Source organism: Pholis gunnellus (assembly GCF_910591455.1).
Source record: "Pholis gunnellus genome assembly, chromosome: 21".
NCBI lineage: Eukaryota > Metazoa > Chordata > Actinopteri > Perciformes > Pholidae > Pholis > Pholis gunnellus.
This window is the reverse complement of record NC_136548.1, coordinates 9905893-9928045: the sequence shown is the minus strand read 5'-3', so window position 1 is coordinate 9928045 and position 22153 is coordinate 9905893. Positions and strand designations below refer to the sequence as shown.

At 42.2% G+C, this 22153-nt stretch overlaps 3 protein-coding genes across 3 annotated transcripts; 2 read left to right on the top strand and 1 right to left on the bottom strand.

Annotated features, from left to right (window-relative positions):
* Nucleotides 1-1368: 1368 nt before the first annotated feature.
* paqr4b (progestin and adipoQ receptor family member IVb) lies at nucleotides 1369-3746 on the top strand (the record flags this gene model as incomplete). Its single annotated transcript, XM_079182212.1, has 3 exons — nucleotides 1369-1534; nucleotides 2460-2678; nucleotides 3307-3746. The coding sequence occupies 3 exons, from the start codon at nucleotides 1369-1371 to the stop codon at nucleotides 3738-3740; spliced, it is 819 nt and encodes a 272-aa protein (XP_079038338.1). The 3' UTR covers nucleotides 3741-3746.
* Nucleotides 3747-4173: 427 nt separating this feature from the next.
* pelo (pelota mRNA surveillance and ribosome rescue factor) lies at nucleotides 4174-9271 on the bottom strand. The gene is made up of 13 exons (XM_079183326.1): nucleotides 9014-9271; nucleotides 8593-8685; nucleotides 7837-7987; nucleotides 7580-7670; nucleotides 6938-7101; nucleotides 6154-6214; nucleotides 5848-6009; nucleotides 5717-5763; nucleotides 5550-5623; nucleotides 5377-5448; nucleotides 5036-5110; nucleotides 4895-4926; nucleotides 4174-4581 (listed from the first exon to the last, which is right to left on the bottom strand). The coding sequence occupies exons 1-13, from the start codon at nucleotides 9052-9054 to the stop codon at nucleotides 4487-4489; spliced, it is 1158 nt and encodes a 385-aa protein (XP_079039452.1). The 5' UTR covers nucleotides 9055-9271; the 3' UTR covers nucleotides 4174-4486.
* A 344-nt stretch (nucleotides 9272-9615) lies between these two features.
* On the top strand, nucleotides 9616-14731 carry LOC306712894 (serine/threonine-protein phosphatase PP1-gamma catalytic subunit B-like). The gene is made up of 7 exons (XM_079182368.1): nucleotides 9616-9995; nucleotides 10867-10998; nucleotides 11530-11760; nucleotides 12136-12240; nucleotides 12974-13197; nucleotides 13558-13692; nucleotides 13795-14731. Exons 1-7 carry the CDS (start codon nucleotides 9941-9943, stop codon nucleotides 13888-13890), a joined length of 978 nt encoding a protein of 325 aa, XP_079038494.1. The 5' UTR covers nucleotides 9616-9940; the 3' UTR covers nucleotides 13891-14731.
* The last annotated feature ends 7422 nt before the right edge of the window (nucleotides 14732-22153 follow it).

Below are 22153 nucleotides of genomic sequence, written 5' to 3'. Positions count from 1 at the left end.
TTTTGGGAAATACACTTATTCACATTCATGCTAAGTGTTCCTTTAAGTGCCAAACATTAAAATCTTGGCAGAGTCTTTGAAGTGAAACTTTATACGTAATATTCCAAGATTTCAGAGTAAAACTTTCACACGACAGTTGAAATGTTTCTTTTCTTTCTCCACAGAAGAGAAGAGCGGCAAATATGACTTGAATGGCTTCTTTGGGAATAGTGGCTATCAAGGTAAGAGCAGAGTCAAATTCAAAGATTCTCATATTCAGTTTGCAGACTGCTGTACAACCTTCTCTACGTTTTCTTTCTCCATACAGGTTAAACCTGCAGACAACGACAAGCATAATATTTTTCTGCCGTTGTATATTATCTTTGAATGTTTTCCTATCTGTATATTATTATTTTATTCTGTCCGTCGAATAATTCTGTTATTTTTGTGTTTGTTAGTAGAGATAAAACCGCATTTAAACATTTTGAGTTGTTGGGTTTTCTGATATTATTATGCACCCCTGTGTTACCTTTTTGTCCTGCACTTACTGCTCACGGTCCATGAGTTTGGTTGGTGAAGACATGGAGTTTGCATATTGTCAGTTGTTTTGATTGAATCAGTCAGTTTTGCCTGATGAAAATGAATACTGTAAAACATAATTCAGTTTAATTTATTTTTTGCATGGGAGAGGTTTTTTTTACACTTGTGGCAAACATCTGTTTATTATTGTACAGAATTTGATTGAATAAAACCATCAGTGAATACCCACAGTGGAAAATCCCGTGTTTGTATGTGTTTCTGTTCATTAAGAATGCTCCATCATAGCATAGTAAAACCTATTATGTTTAAATGTACATGCTAAGGAATTAGCATGTACAGGGAGGAATGTACAGGGAGGAATTAGCACGTACAGGGAGGTGCAGCCAGTGAGTGAATGGCATTAAGAAAACAATCACCTCTTCAAGTGTTGTAATCGCCAGATTATCCTGAATGCAACACAGTTTTAAATGTGCATGGGGAATAGGAACTTGTGTTCACTCTATAATAAGGGGAATACAGACTATACCTATGTTGAAGTTGAGATGTTAGTCATGAGCCATGACAAGTAGCAGCTGCGGTAGTGCACATGGCTTTTTGTGAGGATTACCCCAGCTTAGGGATAAGATCCCTTTGCTCATTGGCCCTCCTGAAAGCATGCCACTTGGCCAGCTCAACAGGCCGCTTGCTTGGAATTACACCTGTCCAATGATGGATATCAAGGAGCAGAATTTCCGGCTACCTGTGGACATGACTGTGCCAGAGTCCTGAGTGTGGACTCGTTTAGGATGTAAATGGTGAGGGACCTGCACTGTCGACTAAATGTGAGGGCATTAGCTGCAGGAAGTTGTGATGGTGCTTTGCAAAAGGCCGCGGCTGTTGGATTTTACAAAGACCCCTCAGCACCTTCAGTTCAACAAATATGTCCTGACGGGTTACCGGCCCGTGTCCACGGCTCCAGAATGCCTCAGGAGCCTCTTCTACATGCACAATGAGCTGGGCAACATTTACACCCATGGTAAGACCAGAACATAACTGTGCATGCCTTTTGCTTTGTGTCAATCTGGACTAAATCTAAAAATGTAAATTATTGTTTTTATCTACATCTGAATTATCCAATTGAAATATATCTTTACAGTAAAATAGCAAATGTTTCTAATGATTTAACTCATGCGGGTGATGCACAAGCTAAACGGGCGACAGATGTCCACAACTCTCACTTATGACCAGTTACAAGCGTACTTGACCAGGGTGTGTAATGAGGATATGGGGCATTAGCTGTAATCTGCCCTGGGAATCCTTGTCCTGGAAATATCAAACTGTTAACCAAACACGCCCCTAAAGACCTTGTTGACACATTTCAGCTGTAAATACACACATGAATCACAACGGGCAAAGCATCCTGGAGATGCATAAGTTTGCTTAAATTGCAAGCAGTTACAAAATTAGAGTGTCAACATATATTTAAATGTGTGCTTTTGATTTAAGACTTCAAAGACAAATTAAAACCTGGCTAAAGCGGTGCAAAGACGTGTAAAAATAAAATAAAAATGAACTGACCTTGAACTTCTGAATGCATCTTCCTCGCGTTCCATTTTCTCCTTGGCTATCCCATAAGTTCGTTAAGACTAACACTCTTACTAGGGGTAAGTGAAGGGCATTAGCTTTAGAGTCTTGCTCATGTTTCCTTATGCGTGTTGCCAACAGCCATATCTTTCACATTCCTGGTAAATAATAAAACAGAGGAACCTCTCAGACTATTTAATTCCTCATTTTGCTCTGCATGATTTGATATTCAACATCTGCTCAATATAAAAACAGATGCCAATATACTGAAGAAATAACTCACATCTGTGTATGTTTCCAACGCTTTTCATTTGATCTTTATCTCACTTCATTTTCTTTCTTTCTCCTTTTATCTCCTAATCTTCTGGTCACCTCAGGAGTCCCTTTTTTCCTTTTCTTGGTGCTTCTACCTTTTAGTATCCCCTGGATGGAGGTGGACAGCGTCTGGATCTGTGTGGTCCACTACCTGGCCTGCCTCTGCCCCACCGTGGGCTCGGTTGTCTACCATGTGTTCATGAACCATGTGGGAGGAGAACATGTGTATGACACCCTGCTCTCCCTGGACATGTTTGGGGTCTGCCTAGTTAACACCCTGGGTAGGTCTTCGATGTGATTTTTTTTTTTTGCAATGAGTGCAACATCATCTAATCAAAGCTATTTTCAAGTCAGACAAATGACATCTGACAGTCTTTATTTGTGCATCCGTTGTCCGATAAAGAATGTGAGATGCACTTGCAAAGAAAAAACCTTGGATTAAGATTTTGTCAGAATACAGTTTCTAAGGTAAAGAACGTTCACAACCGTGTCAAATCAAGTCTAATGTCTTCATAAGCAAATTGCAAATCTTGATCATCTCTCAAATGCTGAGTTAGATGAGAAAATCAACACCACTCTCATATCAGTCCATTCAATATGGAGCTAGAGCCATGAGATGATTAGCTTAGCTTAGCATAAAGACTGTAAATGGAAGGAAACAGCTAACCTGACTCTGTCCAAAGGTAACAAAATCCACCTTCAAGCGCCTTAAAAGCTCTCTAATCAACACTTTATATCTATGTTTGTTTAACCAGTACAAAAAGCAATATATATATATTAATCACAGTGTCACAGGGAGTTATGTGATTAATTGGCTGCGAGCAGAGACTCTACCAAGACAATGACATCTGACTCTTGTTTTTTTTTATTACAGTTTATTCACTTGTATATCTTCCCTCTTGTCACCAGGTGCACTTCCCATCATCCACATCACTCTTCTGTGCTATCCAATCATACGACAGACCGCCTTGCTGGCCTACATCCTCCTGTCAGCCTACAGCATCTACTGTGCCACCACGGCACATACCAACATCCTGCGACTGCAAGCGTTCCTCTGGCAGGCCGTGTTCCGCTTCAGCCTCTTCCTGTTCCGGGTGTTCGGCAGTGGGGCGGGCAGCCCAGACTCCCTGCGTCTCTTTGTCATCATGGACTCTCTGGCTGTAATAGGTGGGCTGGTCAACATCATCCAGATCCCCGAGCGCTTCGTCCCTGGCCTGTTTGACAACTGGGGCAACAGCCACCAGATAATGCATGTCATGGTTATTTGCTCAATTATCTACCTGCATTGGGGCACACTGGAGGATTTAGCTTGGATTAAGACTTACCAGTGTCCTACTGAGTGAGGCAAAGTGTATAAAGTACACACGTATATACACTCAAGGCTATGCCGATAGAAATGAGATTTAGGATTTGATGGGGAGGTGTAACGTACAAAGAGAGGCAAGTTGATTTGAAAAGCACTTTAGTCTTAGCTGCTGAAATTCTTCACATGGGATATTTGACATTTTGCCACAGCAGAATAAGAGGAACTTACAGTGTTGTAACTGTGGAACTCAAAGAACAATATACCAAATTAAAAATCCTGAGCATACTTGATTTTTAGTTTGTTGAAATGCAGTAGTTTTGGGTTGTGTAACCCATAACCAAAATAGTTTTGAAATTAAAAATGACAACTGTATTTAATAAATTATATATTTTTACATCTTGCTCCAACATGTCTTTCATTTATGAATGCTGAGAATAGCTCATGTGAAAAAGTACAATAACACGCGTGGATGAATGAGTCTGTCGTTTAATTGCAAGAGAGCTATATTGTATATACACGTGGAAAGAAAAATCTGCTTTCAAACACACCGTCACCTTCAAACCAAAAGCACTAAAAACGGCATTCAATTCTTTTAAATGATGGCCTCTTTAAGAAAACAGGAGGTGGGTAGATTAGACGGGATAGAGGTGTGAATGTCGCAGTGGCGGCATACATAGAGTATACCACACCAGTTGTATTGTTTTACAACACACTGAGTCAATGCATTCTTATGTTATCTGCAACACTCGACGATCTTCCACTTCTTTGCTCCGTTTCTGTGGATCAGTCTTCGTCTGAGCTGCTGTCGTCCTCGGCCTCCGATAGGTCGGCAATGGGAAACCGCAAGAGGGCAGCCACCCCACTCAGCTGAGTCAGTTCTGAGGAGACAGTCAAGGACAAATCAAAAGGGGAACGGCACACAGCCAGAACTTGAGGCATATTTTATTTTTAAGAACAAAAGTGCAATTGTAGTTGAGCAACTGGTGGTCATCAATAAAGAGAGAGTCAAATGTTTGATGAGGAACAGAATACATTCAACACGTTTGTTAGGCGTCAAAGATACCCACAATGCCTTTTGGTGAGGAACACTAAATGTAAACATTAATTAATACAATCTTCAGATATGTTTATTAAACGAACTTCCATGTCTTCTAATGTAGAATAAATAAAATTGGTGTTTTTATAACATACGTTCACCAGACACGTGAAGGCTTGAGAATATTCTGCGTGAAAAAGAGAGAAAGTTCATTAGCTGGATACTTGACAAAGTATATTCTGCCAGTTGTGAGTTGAACGTTGACGTCGTCTGCCTTTTAAAAGGAGGATTTGTACCTGACATTGCCGCCATTGTCTCTCACGCTGTCCACCAACCGAACGTAGCGACTCCTCGTGGGGACATCCTGATGTCTGGACGGATGGAGACACAAAACACGCATTGTTACACAGATCAGATGTGATTGTTCCTGACTGTGTGTTGACATCACTGATACATTTAAAGGTATATGTGAATAGCTGAATTAATGTGAATGTTGTATCTGATAGCATATATTTTTGATTGAATAAAATTAAGACAATCCAGGAGAAAACTATTGAAAATGTCAGCAGCGACTAGGTTAACCCGACAAGTCTGTCTGATTAAAAGTAGATAACCTAAAGAATGTCTCAGCCTGTACCTGAACAGGTTATCGCTTATCAACAAGGTGTCAACGGCGAGGGCATCCGCAGCTTTCTCCACATGAGCGATTCTGTGAGGATGCAAAGACACAGAGGTCGTGGGTTATCAGTGTGAATGTGGAGGACTCCGTGGGTCACTTCCTGTCGACCGTTCTAGTCCATCGTCACTCACCCATAGAAGGCTCGGTCCGGTTCATGCTGGAGCATCTTGTAAAAATCGTCCAGGGCTTTCACCTCTCCAGCTGCCTGAAAGTTAGACATGAATTACCAGTGAGTCACTTCTGTCAACTTGTGAGCATTTGTTTACGAGATGATTAAACGAGCAGGACGCATAGGCACCTTGGTATCAGAAAGCCTACTCGTCACAGTGGGGTCAGTCAGGATTTCTGCAAAACAAGCGTTTCACTAAGTTTTCACCTTGTGATAAGATTTGACTGTTTCATTCCATTGTATTACCCACCAGCTCATACCTTTGAGTGAGTACTTGTGACCTGATGAGGAGTGCACCAGCATGAATTTGGGTCGATTCTCCAGCAGGATTTTGTTGTCCTGACGCACCGCCTCTTTATAGAGGTAGGTGATGAACTGGTCCTTCACGAACCCTGGACTGGCGACCAGGATGCACTTTACAACTAGTAGAAGGCAAGGAAGAGAAATCAAAAGAAACAAGAGAAGACAATAATAAAAAGGAGAAGTGTGTGACACAGAACAGGAACATAATGTATATGTATAAGTGTGTAAGCGTGTATATGTCAGGGTCTACACAGCGGCACTACCATCGAAATTGATGTGGCGAAGAATTGCCTGCATCACAGCCTCATAGAACCTCTCCAGCGCCTGCAAACAGAGAGACAAACATCAGCCCACATGACTAATACACCAGGTCCCAGTACTGAGGAACTGTTTTAAACCTGGAGTCATCTTACCCACATGATCACGTTATTATGCATCCAACACACACTCTCTCTCTCTCCCTGACTCTTGTCTTAAAGGGAAAATGCACCACTTATGTGGATGCATAATCAGTTTTTGATATTCAATTGAAGCAATAAATTCCTCAGCGCTATACTGAACGAGAAAGCCGAGTTCTCCTGCTGTACCAGGATGCGTTGAGCTGGAGAACCAAGGAATTTCTGTTTTTAAGCGGTTTCTAGGGCACGTCCCCCTGGCGACCCAGAGGCAGGCACCAGCAGTCCAGGCTCTATTAGCCTGCAGTTCTTTCTTGCATTCAACGTCGTCACTGTCATTTCAAATGACACCACTGGAGGCAGGAAGCACAACATATTTGGCAGCTGCGAACTCAGCTTTCTGGGTCAAAATCGACTACATTTACCGTCAAAACTGATCGGACGACCACATAAAAGGAGGCAAAGTTCCCTTTAATGTAGATTCTTTTTTTAAGGATGGTAAAATGGATATTTTGCATCGACTCGATTTCAAAATACGATTGTTTTATTGGTTATTTTTGTACCCTATTTTACTTACTGTAAATTCTATATTTATATGTCAAAACTAACTTCCTTTGTCTGAGCTCCTTGCGGCTGCAGAAAGCTGACCTACCTTCTCGTGCTGAGTGCAGCTTCCCCGTCTCTTGCGAGGAATGGTGACCTCCACCTTTGCACGGAGCAGAGTCATGGCGGGGGTCACGAGCACCAGGTTGGCCAGACCCTCCTGCATCACCACAGCCGCCACATCTGCCTTCTGGGTTGCATCACATGCCTGCTCTGAAGGGTAGACAAGGCAACCATAAATGTGAGCTTGTGGGTACATTGTGACATAATCATGGAATGTTTTAATGTGTGATTGTAGTTGATTTATTACTAAGAATAAAAAAGAGCAAGTCATAGTGTCATTGTAAGACATTAGCTGACATAAAACTAAAGCAAGAACATCCAATCTGGAATTCTTCGAGCAAAGGGATTTACATAACTAGCCAACAGGCAAAAATGTAACATGCAGTTTAGTGTGTATATGGATTCGGATGCTGAGATTCTGACAGCTGAGTGTGCAGTTGCTAAAGACCATGAAATTCAGTCTGGTAAACAAGACTGTTGCGAGTCCGTGTGATTACTGTTTACAAGTCCTGGTTGACGTGGGAAGTTTGGGATTAAATGAACCAAACACAGGAATGAAAGCAATATTTTCTGCTGTGAATAATCTGACCGAACAAAACGAATTAGAATCTCAGTGGCACCTGCTCACCGATTCTATCCAGCACAACGCTGTCCCAGCTCTTTTTAGCCAGAGTGAACTTCCTGTTGAGCTCGAGCTCGATAGTGTGGTAAGCCCCCATCTGACGAATGAAGAAGAGAACACAATCACAACAACTACTTATATCAAACAGGAGTTAACAATAACACAAATGACAAGTAGTACGGCTGGACAATTTCATTACTCTAGTCCGCCTGCCCCTACTTTAAAACATTTATACATGCGACATGACAACAGAAATCTCAGACCTTGACATACTGGTTCTCCTCTAGGTTAGTGCCCTTTACTCTCAACTGGCAGGCCTGAGAGTCAAAGTCGATAGTCTCCACACTTAAGGTCAGAGTAGTGCGAACTCTGGAGCTGCCCACGCTTCCAGTAGGTGACTCTGTCTGCACCTTCCTGTGGGAACAGAGGAAAGGAGACCTTAGTCCTGAGTGTGCGTTTCAGACCAAAACAATGAGCGATACACAGACGGAGAGTGAGAGAACAATTGGAAAGCTGATAAACAAGCACAATGAAATGTTATTGAACACTATTGCGATTCCTATCATGATCAACATATGTGTCTGAAGCAGACTTGCAGTATTTCTGTTGCTGAGAAGATACAATACAGAGCTGGAAATCTTGCAAAGCTCTTTGTTGCAGCTCTCCATTTCAGATCGGTCAAGTTACTACAAAGTCCACCTGCGTGGGCCGGCTGCATTGCTTGTTTTGGGTGATCAAATCTGATCAGCGGCCATAATTAAAGGTGGACGGGAGCTAAACCTCGAGCAGCTTTGACTTGACACTATATAAATGTATACAGTAACGTGTAGGAGGAGCTTTATCCTTATCCGCTAATGGAATAATAAAACAAAAAGATGTTGCATTGCCAATTCTGCAACGCTACAAGATAGCAAAGCCAACATCCTTCACCGCGAGACTGGAAAACTGTGAGATACGTGTGCGTGCATTGCACTACAGGGCTTCAGCCTTCACTTTATGCCACAGAAGGTAGTGGTTACCTGATGGTGGAGGCTCTCAGGCTGTCCCCCACCTGCAGCAGGTTGTAGGTGTGCCACATATCCTCCGCCTCCTCTGGCATCAGAGTCACCTGGCTGAAGAAGTGGATGGAGTCAATAAGCTAGGTTATAGGGTTAGATTTGTTTACTTACTTTGTGTTGTATATGCTCAGTCATCGACATAGTCTTTGTCATACAAGCTATGCTCATATGGTTATCTTTCGTGTCATGTGTGTGTGTGCATGTGTGTGATTATATAATAACTATTTTGTACCAACTAGCCCAAAACTCACAACGTCTCCACACACTGGTACAGGGGAATGTAAATCACATATTGAAACTTGATTAAGTTGACACATGTAACGTTACAATCAGCTGCAATATACCATGCTGGTTAGCTTGCTAACATTAGCCAGTCACTCACCCGGCATAATCTTTTTCAATGTCTTTGTGGAGCAACTTCATGGTCGGGTGGTTGTATGGTGTACAAAAGAGTACCGCTATCGTGAAATAGATAGTTTAACGTGTATCCGAGTTAGAGTCATGTTTATCTGAACAGTCAATTGTAAAGCTAGGTAACGCTAAGCCATCTCTCAACTTCAGAGTGAATCATCCGGGAGTGTTGCCAGGCGCTAGGACATTGCGTCATGCCAAAATACGTCGTCAGTTGCTCCCATCTTGGTCACTTCCGTGGGTGTCGCTTTACTGCGCAACGAATACAGAACGATTCAAACGCCAATACTTGAGTAAATGTGGTCAAACGCGGTTTATCTTACATTGTTGACAAGATGTTCCAATTACGGCCAATAAAAAACGTGACATATACCCGAGAACGATTGTTCTCTTTACATTGTGGTTTGAGATAAGCAAATGATGACCGACGTTGAGAACAGCCAATCAGGGAGAGTAATGGCCCCCCTAAACACCGCCTATTGGCCAAACCAACCAATGGGAGCACGGAAACGATCAGAGGTTTTTTTTTTTTTCGTTCAACCTCGCTCTGAGCTAGCGCTCGTCTAGCCTTTTTTTGTCGATGGCATGGTGCTAGTAGCTACGGCAGAAATATAGTTGTCACGAAAGATTACGAATACTGACAATTAATTCGGATATCTGATGGAAAATAGTTGACTAAGGCGGATTTTTGAAGTACATGACAGCCATCACGTCTTTAACAATTCAGCACCAAGCCTCACATTTTGAGGTTGCCAATTCTGCCCCAAGGTTAGCTAGCTAGCGGGCTAACGGTAGCCGATTAACGCTAAACTAGTCGAGCTAACGATAACTCGGGTAGCCAGTGAACACTTATTAAGTCTTGTATTCGTCGGAGTGATTAGAAACCAACCAGAATAGCATGGCCGAAGCCGATAAGCTGAACATCGACTCCATTATACAACGTCTGCTGGAAGGTAAGACTGTTCCGCTCGATATTTATTCTCCGAGGTAGCCATTTTAGCTAACAGAGGCTAGACAACGATAGCCACCTATGCTACGTTATAGCAGAGTTCATCTCCTTCTTTTAACGAAACACAGACTATTGACCGCCACTTATAGTCAGCAGCATCCTTCCTGCGGAAAATTAACCTCACCAGCATTTAATAATGTCAACATTATGATCACACTAGACATAATGGTCGGTGTCTTTGACTTGGAATTAACGTTTTCACTTAAAATGATGTATTTGGAACACTATAAAGCATCTTTCTAATTTTGTCGTCCCCGTGTTTAACGAATCTTTGGACGAAACGTACTTTTCTTTACAGCCAAATGCATCTGAGCAGAACGGTCAAGATATAAGCTAAGGGACATATTATAAATGTCTCTCTGTATATCTTCAGGTGGCATGTTTTGAGTTAGTAGTTATCTTAATCTCCATATTCATGTACTAGCACTCTTTGTGGTGTCAGAAAGTCATGAGTTCATTATGTATGGGTCATCTCCAGGATGTGTCTCTTAAAGCTGCTACTTGGCTGAATTCAAGGGCACAGTAGAATATTAATACACGTTTACTGCTTAAAAACTGAGCTTCAGTAGATTAGTACTCGGCATTCAAGTTTAAACACATTCAATCCACCATTATTTTCTTCCACACATCAATCAAACATTTTATTTTAGAGTGATTGCTTGTATGGTAGAGGAAAGAGTCCATGATTGAATACTAATGAGCACACACACAATAACAATGCTCTCACTTTTTAGTAACGCATGAGTATGAATACTAAACTTTACTGTGTTTTATGCTCTTTTGTTTCTCACTCTTGTTGCCCTTTCTCTTCGCAGTGAAAGGCTCCAGACCTGGCAAAAATGTTCAGCTGACAGAAAATGAAATCCGTGGTCTCTGCCTCAAATCCCGGGAGATCTTCCTCAGCCAGCCAATTCTGCTCGAACTTGAGGCGCCCCTCAAGATCTGTGGTGAGGTTTAGTTGTGTTCTTTAGAGTTTGGGGGGGGGGATTCACAAGTGTGGTCTAAAAAGCATTTACAAACACTCTTGGATTGTAGCTTATAGTGCTGGACTATTATGAGAAAAGCCTGCTCTCACGTTATATAGTGCATGGCTGTGATCTTGCCACATGATTACAGAACTATAGGGATGAGCTGGTGAAACTGGCTTTCCAGTGCAGGGCTGTTTTGCACCTCAAGTCTCCCTGGATTTGCCCTCCATTTAATGAAGAATGTTAGTTTAAAGAAACAGTCTACAAATTTCAGGAACTGGCCAAGCGTGCAGTGTTGTGAGAATCACCAGCACCCTCGCAGTAAATGCACGCCTGCACAGTCAGTTAGTTGTCTGTTGATTTGCAGGGTGTTTTTGTACCTCTATCCAAGTCCCTTACCCTTTTTGTTGTGCACATATACACACACACACACACACACACACACAGCATGATGATTACACCTTTGACCAACCATTGCTGTTTCCATTCTAATGCTGCTGCTCTCACCAGGTGATGTTCACGGGCAGTACTACGACCTGCTGAGGCTGTTTGAATATGGGGGCTTTCCACCAGAGAGCAACTATCTCTTTCTGGGGGATTATGTAGACAGAGGCAAGCAGTCCCTGGAGACCATCTGCCTGTTGTTGGCATACAAGATCAAATACCCAGAAAACTTCTTCCTGCTGAGAGGAAACCATGAGTGCGCCTCCATTAACAGAATATATGGCTTCTACGACGAGTGTAAGTTTGAGATGCATACACACATTAAGGTCACCGCTTCTATCCAGCAGTTTGCGAAATGTGTAAGCCCGAGCCTGGAGGCTTTTGTATAGTCATGGTAATGCAGTCATCGGTGTACATTAAGATGTTTTAAATGTGAAAATAAAAAATAATTTTAAGAGGGTGAAACTGACTTATTTGTAGAAACTAAAGCCACAACGCAGATACGGTCGTGGTATGAAAAGGCCGTATGAGCCGTGAATAATCACCCGCTGTTCTCTTTTTAGAGTCGTGTTTATGGAAAGTATTGTTTCTACAGTGATGCAATAGGTTCTCTTCATTTTATTGGTTTCGAGATTAGATTGGGGTTCAAGTGAGTTTGGTTTCCTCCCACAGGTAAGAGGCGATACAACATAAAGCTGTGGAAGACCTTCACTGACTGCTTCAACTGTTTGCCTGTCGCAGCCATTGTTGATGAGAAGATTTTCTGTTGCCATGGAGGTATCCTCTTCAAACACTTCATTTGGCTTCTAGCCAGAGCGCGCACACACAAACTCGCCTCTGCACTGTGGTTACTGTCAACACAACGGTCAAAGGCCTGCTAGACTGTGTGGGATCTTAATATGTTGTTTGGGTTTATTTATGTAGCCCTGTCCTGTTCAGCGGTCATGGCCGTAAAGCATTTCCTTTATTCTTATTTCTAATCACACTTGCGGCGCTTCTAACAAGTAGAAGATAACTTGACACCAACAGCCAGTTACAGCTATCTCATAAGTATTCATACACAACTCAAAGTTTGAGCCTTTTAAACATTTCTGCAAGATCATACTTAATAGGGAAGCTGTAAAAAGGTCATGTTTGCAGTTTTTGCTTAAAAGTTCCTCAAACGATTAAGTGGATGCCAATGAATTCAACTAATCCGCTCTAAAAAGTTAATGTGAGGGCCGGAGTTACTTCTGTGTTTACGATCATTGACAAAGTGAACAAACACCACAGTAAACGTAAATAATGTAGTTCCTGTATAGTAGAGTGCAAGTTTTATTTCATGTGATTTTACATTTGCCTTGCTTTAGTTGGGATATAAACATCAAGATATTTGTATTAATATTTTCTGGTTGTTTTTTTTTTAAATGGGCAGTAAAACTGAACCTAGACTTCAGAACACCAATAAACAAACTGTGTTTTTCTTCCTCTGCTTTCTAACATTTCATCGTCCTACATCGAACGTCTCCAGGCCTGTCCCCGGACCTCCAGTCTATGGAGCAGGTGCGACGGGTCATGCGCCCCACTGACGTGCCTGACCAGGGCCTCCTCTGCGATCTGCTGTGGGCCGACCCGGATAAGGACGTGCTCGGCTGGGGCGAGAACGACCGCGGCGTCTCCTTCACCTTTGGCGCCGACGTGGTCACAAAATTCCTCCACAAACACGACATGGACCTCATTTGTCGGGCCCATCAGGTCAGTGCACTGCCTTGATCCCACGGTTAAGATGTAGGAATGAAGTAGCACTTTTATCAAACAGGCGTGTCCAGCTGTTAGTGAATATTTGAAGTAAAGTCAGGTGGAGCTGCTTGGATAGCCCCGTGGCCATTTCAGCACGGTTGGATTTCAGCCCAGTTTCACTGATAAACAGGTCGGCCATTTAAGTGATAGCAATGTATTTATGATGTATACGCCCTTTTGTTATCGTCCTGTAAATTAATTACAGTGTGGTTCTGTTTTTGTGGCTGATTTATTGTTAACAGGTGAGAAGCAAATGATTGAAATTCGTCTCCTTTAAAAGAACAGCTTGATAAGATGTCGTGAATGTGTTTTCAGGTGGTCGAGGACGGATATGAGTTCTTTGCAAAGAGGCAGCTGGTGACGCTGTTCTCAGCCCCAAACTACTGCGGGGAGTTTGACAACGCCGGAGCCATGATGAGTGTAGATGAGACCCTCATGTGCTCATTCCAGGTAAGGACGAGAGAGAGATAAACACGCACGTCCTACATATTCAAATGTCAATGTTTTTGATGTTCATTTTTGCTGAGTTTTATCGTCTTTGCCTATTTACAGATTCTCAAACCTGCAGACAAGAAGCTGTTCTACGGTGGTGGAGGGGGAATGAGCTCTAGCCGCCCAGTCACCCCCCCAAGGAAAGCTAAGAAATGACACCAGTCGTCTGCCCTCGACCTCCAACCCGCCCCTCCTGCCCTCTCTACCTCTCTTCTCCTTTCTTTCACCAAACAGCCAGAAATGAAACCTATACCCAGGGCTTTTTTCCTTTTTTATCTGTACTTCTTAAAACATTTAATGTTACGAATTGTCTGAGTGAGTGAGTGCGTGCGTGCGCAGATGACAAATGTTTCTCGTCTGCCGGTGAGCATTAAAATCATGTGTGCACGTGTACAATTGGTGTGAGAGTATTAGAGATTTATACTTTCCCCTCTCTCTTACCACTCCTCCCGTGGAAAGGTTAAAACCACAGTGTCTGTCTGTACAGTAATTTTGACTTGAGAACGCAGGGTCTGGGAGACGGTGGGAGATTGCTGACGTGATGAATTTAGCAGCGAACCCCTGCCAGCAGGTGGCGTGTGTGTACTTGTGGAGGGGGGAAGTATTTTGTTTTCCCTGTCCTCTGTACTGTAAAATCTCCATCACAGGTGTGTGTGTGTGTGTGTGTGTGCGCGCATGTGTGTGCGCATGTGTGTCTGTGTGTGTGTGTGTGTGTGTGTGCGTGCATGCGCTGACTTGCCTATCGGAGCGTTGCGTCTCGGTATCCTTGAACAGGTACCAGTATGTCACCTTGTCTCAGAAGAGCAAGGACATGCTTACCCACACACACACATACACACACGCACACACACGCATATGACTCTTCAGATTCATATGAGCCAGAGCTGTAAAAACCCCATACAGTTTAGGTTTGTACAGATTTGATTACTTGAAAGAGATTTTTTGTGAATTCGTTTTGTAGTCTTTCATCAAGTTGACCAATAAAGCGAGAATCTGAGCTACAACGTCTAAGAGTCATTTTTAATGCAATGCTGTATCGGCTCCCGGTATTGCTGGTGCAGTGCTGGTGGTGGTGTTGGTGGGTGGGGCAATTTTCAGCCTGCTCTCATTCATCAATTAGAATGGTGACACAATGACCCTTCATTTATAGATTATTTGCTTGTCCCCTAGAAGTGCTGCTTGTTGACTCCAGGGAGGTCAGTTGTAATGTTGGTGGTCTGTCCATCATCTAGGACGTGCTCAACAACCCGCAGATCTGAAGCCCCGCCCCCGCTGCTTTCTTTCTTTATAGTTGAATCCTTTGCAAATACTTGTTTGAATATCTCGATACAAGTCCTCACAGTACTAGGAGTTGCCTGAGTTTTAACAAGTCAATAAACTATTTATTATTACATTTGCATTCACCCAGTCTCTTTTTTTTACAATAACAATTCATTGAGGGGCGCAGTAAACTGCCATTGTTTAAAGAAGCAGGATGAAATCAGCTCTTTCTAATATTTAGGTGGGTTTTGAAAACAGATTATTTTCATTATTTAATCTGTCCATTGTTTTCTTGATTAATCCTTTCGTCTAACATGTCAGAAAGTAGTGAAACATGTCCGTCACGATCTTCTAAAGACCACGGTGATGGTATCAAATTACTTGTTTTTATCCATTAAATTGACCAAAATCAAATACACTTTTGTTCAGTTAACAATCTCTTAAAACAAGGAAAAGAAAAGCAAATCCTCACTTTTGAGAAGCTGAAACCAGTTGATGTGTTTAGCATCAATTACAACAATTACACCATCGTCAAAATAGTTTGTTTCTCAGTTAATAGATAAATACACAGATCAGCTCATATCACGGTTATGTTGCATATTTATATTTATTCATATGATTATTACTTCATATTTATTTGATATTGAACAATTTGGTTCTCTGTGTAATATGTTAACTTGCCACAACTGAAAATCTTTTTTAAAATTTTGTAACTGCTTTTAATATACCATGTCCCAGACTAAGATTTTATTCAAATAGTAAATTAGGTGACATTAGTGGTTAACAGTTCACTCCCCCATAAAAAGACACTTAAAAGCAACAAACTGAGAAGACTCAAACTACAGATTAGTGGAGTAATTTACTTGTTCATGCTCAAAGGGTGATTCAGCCTGAATTGTGTCTGTATGTTCAGCTGGGATCCACAGGGTGGGGCTGTTGAGCTAACTATGAGACAAAAACACAAAACAACTATGGCCGCTGCAGCAGTTGCAACATTTGGTACAGAATCAATCATTTTTGTATCAATAATATATAATCATTTTTAGAGGAGTAATATTCCCTTTCTGTCACAGTGGCTGTGTAGAAAAGTCTCTACCTCTCTTTTACGTTCCTCATTCTATATTTATCAAAAAAGGATCCCATTTCTTTCTTAGGTATTTCTCTGGCTCTTTTTGCATTCATTCGTCTTCCTGTCATCAGCACTCTTCTTCAAGGCGATCTGTCTGTCATCTTGCTTTCCTTTTACAGGACCAGTGAGGTGAGAGGTGAAGGTTACTGGGGGGGGGGGGTTGAGATTTAAAAGAGCAGAAACCTTTTTTTTAAATGGAAACTGTTTTTCTGTTAATTTGATATGAATAATCGTTACAAAATCTAAAGAAATATCCACATTTCTTAAAAATGAAGAACTCATTTCCCATTATTTGATAACAACTGGTTGCAGTAACAATTGTGACCTTTTCCAAACTTCTGTACGCAAAATCAGATAAAAGATGTCTGAGCTGTTACTGTACCACAAATCTGTTGACCCTCGGGTGCCTTTCTCGTTCTCCTTCAGGAGTACAATCCTCATTTACAGAGGGACGTTAAACTTAAAGACTTCAGTCACCTTTGGTCGTTACAGTTTGTCACTGGCTGTGTGGTCTCAGACTGCGGCACTTCTATAGATTATGTTTCCAAAAATGTTGTTGGTCAGTGACTCTTAAGGCGCAAATGTGTCCTTGTTTCTGCTGTGAGTAGGTTCACTGTATTCAATGCTGTCAGAAAAAGGTGAAAATCAAACTTTGGGTCATACATTATTGGGTGCAATCCATTTTTTGCGGCTGCAGAGCACCAAACAGTCATAGCGAACAGCCTCTAAATAGTGTCTTGGTTAGATAAGAGTCCTCAAAATAGACAAGACATTGAAGATGTAATATATTTTAAGGAGTTCATCTTTCATATGACAACAGATACTGTGCATACGAGTCCATACAGCAATGCTGGCCTGAAATACTAAATGGTTTAATTTATGACCGCAATTATGAAACTCCAGAAGGATTTTGTTCATCTGCAGACGGTCTGTGCAGCCTGCTGTTTGGGGAACATAGTTGTTAACATAAAAATAAGTATTCACTTATGAGACAGACTCTCCTTCATAGATGGAGCTGTGCCAGTAAATGTGTTGTAGGGCTGACAGTGTGGTCTAGAGCGCATGTGCGCTAAAGACTTGATGATTTCATCTGAGGTGAAGAAAGAGCACTCAAATCAAAGTATCTTACATTCTGAAAACAAGTAGAAGCAAAAGTAGTCATCTGAATAGTTGAGTGAGAATACTAAAGCATGTACAAAAAAAGAGAAAGAATTTCACATACACTTGTGTCTGTGGTCAATTTGTGATGACATTTCACATTCAAATCTCTGAATTAATAAATGTAGGCCATGACAAAATGCCCACGCCATCAACATATACAAAAATGACTAAATAATTGTTCTGTGCTGAGGGTATGTAAATGCAACAAAAGTCAAAAAATGTCTCTAAAAATTAAAAGGTATTCCGCATTAAAACTACTTTAACAAGTACAAGTTACTCAAAAAAGTACATGTAACTGATTAAATATAACGCGTTACTATACCCACTTCTTTAATTCATGCTATTGGATTAAACTCTTAACGGTGTGTAGATTCTTGCAACGTTGTACGGTAAAATAACGTACAGTGAATCCCTCTGAAATGTACATTGACTGACTCGAGACAGCTGTACGTCATGTCTGAATTTCTCTCAGCCAGTGAAGCCAACAGGATGCTGTGCTTGATTCTGCAGATCTTGAGCTCTCCCAATAAAATGTCTCCAGCAGTACTATCACATATCGCTCTAAAAAATGCAGAGTCAGGCCAAGTAAAAGTCGAGCCATCAGTAGAATGAAAGTCCACTTTCCTATCGGCTCCCCCAAGGCTTATATAGTACAGCCCTAAGTGTGTGGAATGGTGTGAACAACCGGGAACTCCTCGTCCCAGCGCACCACGCGGATACTGATGACACCGTGGCGTCAAATGTGTCCCCCCCGACATCCTCTCTTATTTTCCCCCAATAGTTGAAAGTTGGACTCACGAGCCTGAGCTAAATGTTCGGCATTCTGCAATAAAAAAAAAGCTGCAAAGCTGTCGCGGTGCCATGCCCAGCAGCACAGTGTCACCTGCTCTATTTATATCCCGTGAGGAATTTTGGATTCAGAGACTCAGCTGCCACTTCTATTATTACTATTATAGCTAATGCTGTAACAAGTACCCAGCTAACACCCACACTGTAGCTCGTTTATCCATTGCCTTATTGCCCAGTACTAATGATGTCCTCTTTGTCAATACCACACATGTCATTTGATTTGATGTCTTTGGCCAGTGAACCTTTCGGTACCCTAATTTATTTTGAATGTGCATAAAAGCGTATGTTTGTAAAGCTGCATTTGAATGGATGCCAGACTAAGTGCAGATGCTGCAGTATTAACTTATTAACTCCATTGCTTGGAGCCTGTTGAGTTGGAGAGTGTTATTTGAATCAATATGTTAGAAATGAAAAGAAAATGAACAGTTAGTTCATGTTGTTTTTCACACGACTAAAGGAAAGAAATGTGTTTGCAACTATCAGCTATTGTGGATGAGGAGTATATCAGCTGGACAGCGTACAATGTTCATCCCGCCAGGAAATATGTATTGGCCCCACGTCTTAAAGTGACAAATGTCCCTCTCACTAAATTTGCTTGTGCCGTGCAAGTCAGCAGAGACGGACTTAGTTGCATAAAATAGCAGCGTGTACCGCTGCACCTCCACCGTTAACACTTGTACAGAACTGGGAACATGTATAGAGTTCACATGTGGAGGAGGGAGGGCTCGAAGGGTTAAGGTGGCACATGGTGATCCCTCAGCCTGGCACGAGGGCGTGGCATGCTAGCGCCACGGTGGGAGTTGGAAGTGACGGGTGTCCCAACTTGCAAAGGGTTCACGCTGTAGTAGTCCCTGCACCCACGGGCTACTGACACTTCAGCAATAGACCGAGGCGGGAGATGGAGGGGAAGGGGGCGAAACCTTATCCTTCTGGGATATTGAGTTAAATGTCACTGCTCTGCCCTGAGGGAGACACTGACAGGCCGACCCCTATCGCAGCCCCCAAATCTCAGAGGTCAGAACGGCTGTACAACAGCTGAGGCCCGGAGAGCGACTGGGTGAAACAGAGAAGGGAACACTGGCCGAATAGAATGACGATAAAATGTATGAGCAGCATGTCTGGAGACACGACATAAAACTAATGGCAAATTAAATAAGACGCACCAATTGAAGTTGAATGCACTTTCACTTCAGCTTACCCAGACATTTGGATGGCGTGTAGATATTTAATCGTGTGGTTTGTAGGTTTACATATCGTCATCACACTAATCGTTCTCATATCATTTTTGATTTCAGTGAAATCAAAGGAAATCATCATATACATGTGCACTGATAATTTCCAATACTTTGAATCATCGTGAACATCTAAATATATTAGCATGCATACAGCTTTGTGCGCAGCTTTTCAAAAGAGACGGGACGTTTACTGCTTTACTGAGTTTAATTCTGCCATCACTTGAGCAGATCTGCATTAAATGCGTTCTGCTCTTCTACATCATGGATACATTACTGTATATTTTGGGGAAGGAATTGCCCCTCACCAGCAGAGGGTCAGGTCAGTTGGTAACCAAGAGCTGATTGGAAACTTGAAAGCTGCCACAAAAAACGACTCCCTATTTTAGAAATTCTTGGTGGAGGAGCAGCAGAAGCTCATGATTGTGTTACCAATAGGCTAATAATATGAAAGGTTTTTACTGTCAATATGTCCTCGTGGTGATGTCGTATATCAGCAATAAATTACTCTAAAAGTATTTCAAATATCTGAGGTTGAGATCCATGAAATGTGTAAACCAATTTACCATATGTACAAATGAATAACTGTACTCTATATACATTGATATGTTTCGAGGCGTTTCATGTTTTTTCCTTATTCCCACACAAGTTATTGGCAGACTGTCCCACAGTCCACGGTTTCTTGTGATTCGAGAGGCCGCCAACCTCCATTACTGGAAACATCCCCTTTAAATTGTTGTATAATTAGCGGGATAATACACTTTTCATTCTTTATCAGTTGTGTTGGCTCGTGAGGAGTCTTAAAACTCACATTATGGTCGTTCACACCAGGATGTGAGTCGTTGAGAAAATCATCGCCTGAACTGAGGTGTAAGTTGTTGTGAATTCAAAATAAATAATAAAATAAATACAAAGCTGGATCACAGAAGAGTGAAATTGGCAACATGTGTCAGCTATAGAAGAATGTCTAAGTCTTTATCATCATTATTACATCATTCACCAACAACACTTCACCAACATGTTTATTGTTATTTCTCATTACATGCTGTTCTATGCGTTGCCCTTGTATAGACCAGGACACTATATACGCCATATACAAATAGTTTTTTGTTTCCCCTCAAAAGCACAATTTGTTTGATCTGATTAGTTTGAATTTGCTGATCATCCAGTCAAAGCGTGGGGGCCTCACTTTGTGACACTTTTCATTTGAAAGCGAACTGCCCTCACAGTGGCATTCAAATTAAATATGACACAGCAAAATCCATCACCAATAAACAGTATAACACCATTGACGATGCAGACGGCTCACACTGACAGCTGTTAAAAGTGTTCTGGAGCGGTTTGACCCAAAAATAAACTTTGGAGAATGCAAATTGTTGCGCAATAACTGCTGATTGCGTGCATTGAGAGTAAGACCTGTCTCACACTGAACAGAAATTGATCCTTGGTTCTGGCTGGCACTGTGACATTGCACAACATCGTAACACAAGATTAAGTAGATTGCAGCAACAATATGCCCTGTAGCTGTCAAAGGTGGTGAGCAGTGGCCAGTGCTGTTCTTGCAGGAACACCTGTCAGGTTATTGATTAGCAACAGTAACTTGAATCTGCACCACACAGCAGCCCGTTTACTGCTGTTCAAACAGATAGTAAATCACCGGAGTTTGTGCTCAACAGTTTGTTTTATACTGAATTCTCAGTACATGAAGTGTTACGAACGTATCGTTGTCATAAAGGGAAACACAATAGAGCAAATAATGAGCGATCAAAACGGATTTCCGGATAAAAAAACAAAAAAAAACGATTCATCATATCAACTAACATGTCATTTTCTCTGTTAAATCATGAGTATTGTTATTGTCCGATAACTCATTCAGTGCTGTGAAGCCACCACAAGAGGCCAATGTGCCTCACTGAATTGTCATTTGTGGACAGGGTCGTGCATCTATCTGAGCCGCTCTATATCTCCCCGTGGCCTTCGTTTCCTCATAAAGAAAGAGAAATAAAACTTGATCCTCCTGTATCTGCAGCCGGGGCTTTACCTCTGCAGAGGACCAGTGGGACACGCTGGCTGTCCTCTTTGCATTCCTGTCCCCCAGAGATCATTCCTCCACTACACACTCACTTGTCCTTTATCATTGACTTAACTAGGTGTACTATCAGGTCGGTAGCCTCTGTTATTGTGAGTGGCTCTGCACAGCTCGAGCTAAATCTGCGGTGTTGATGACATCATGGGAAAGCAGTTCTGTTGCATAAAGTTCTTGTTTCTGGTTTGAGCTTTGACCTTCATGTGTCAATGTGGCGACATGTCTAACTCACATTCTCCATGTAAAAACGTCGGCTAATTCTTGTACTAGATAATTCGTCTACCACCCCACTCCTTCAGTCTCTCACTAGTTCACTCGTCTCTCTCCCTCTGGCTCAGCCACCTTCCTCAGCAGAAACCAGTTGAGCCATCACTCAATATGCCCCCCCCCCCCCCCCCCTCCACTCTGGATGAGCTCCTGTCTCACTCTCTCACCTTCTCCCTTCGTCTTATTCCACTGACCATGCATGTTCCAAAAACAGATCTCATTTTCATCCACGGTGTGACGCCCCCCCCCCCCCCTTCCCCCTTCACCGCAACTCTCCTGCATTGCCTCCTTTCCCAATCGAAGCCTTGTTCCTGTCCAAGTCCACCATCTCACCTCCCCATTGCTCCACCTCGAGCCCCACCCGCACCCCAACCCTCACATGCTGGAATTTGGGGGCGTGTGCCGGCGGGGTGTCCACCAATCCCGAGCACTTTG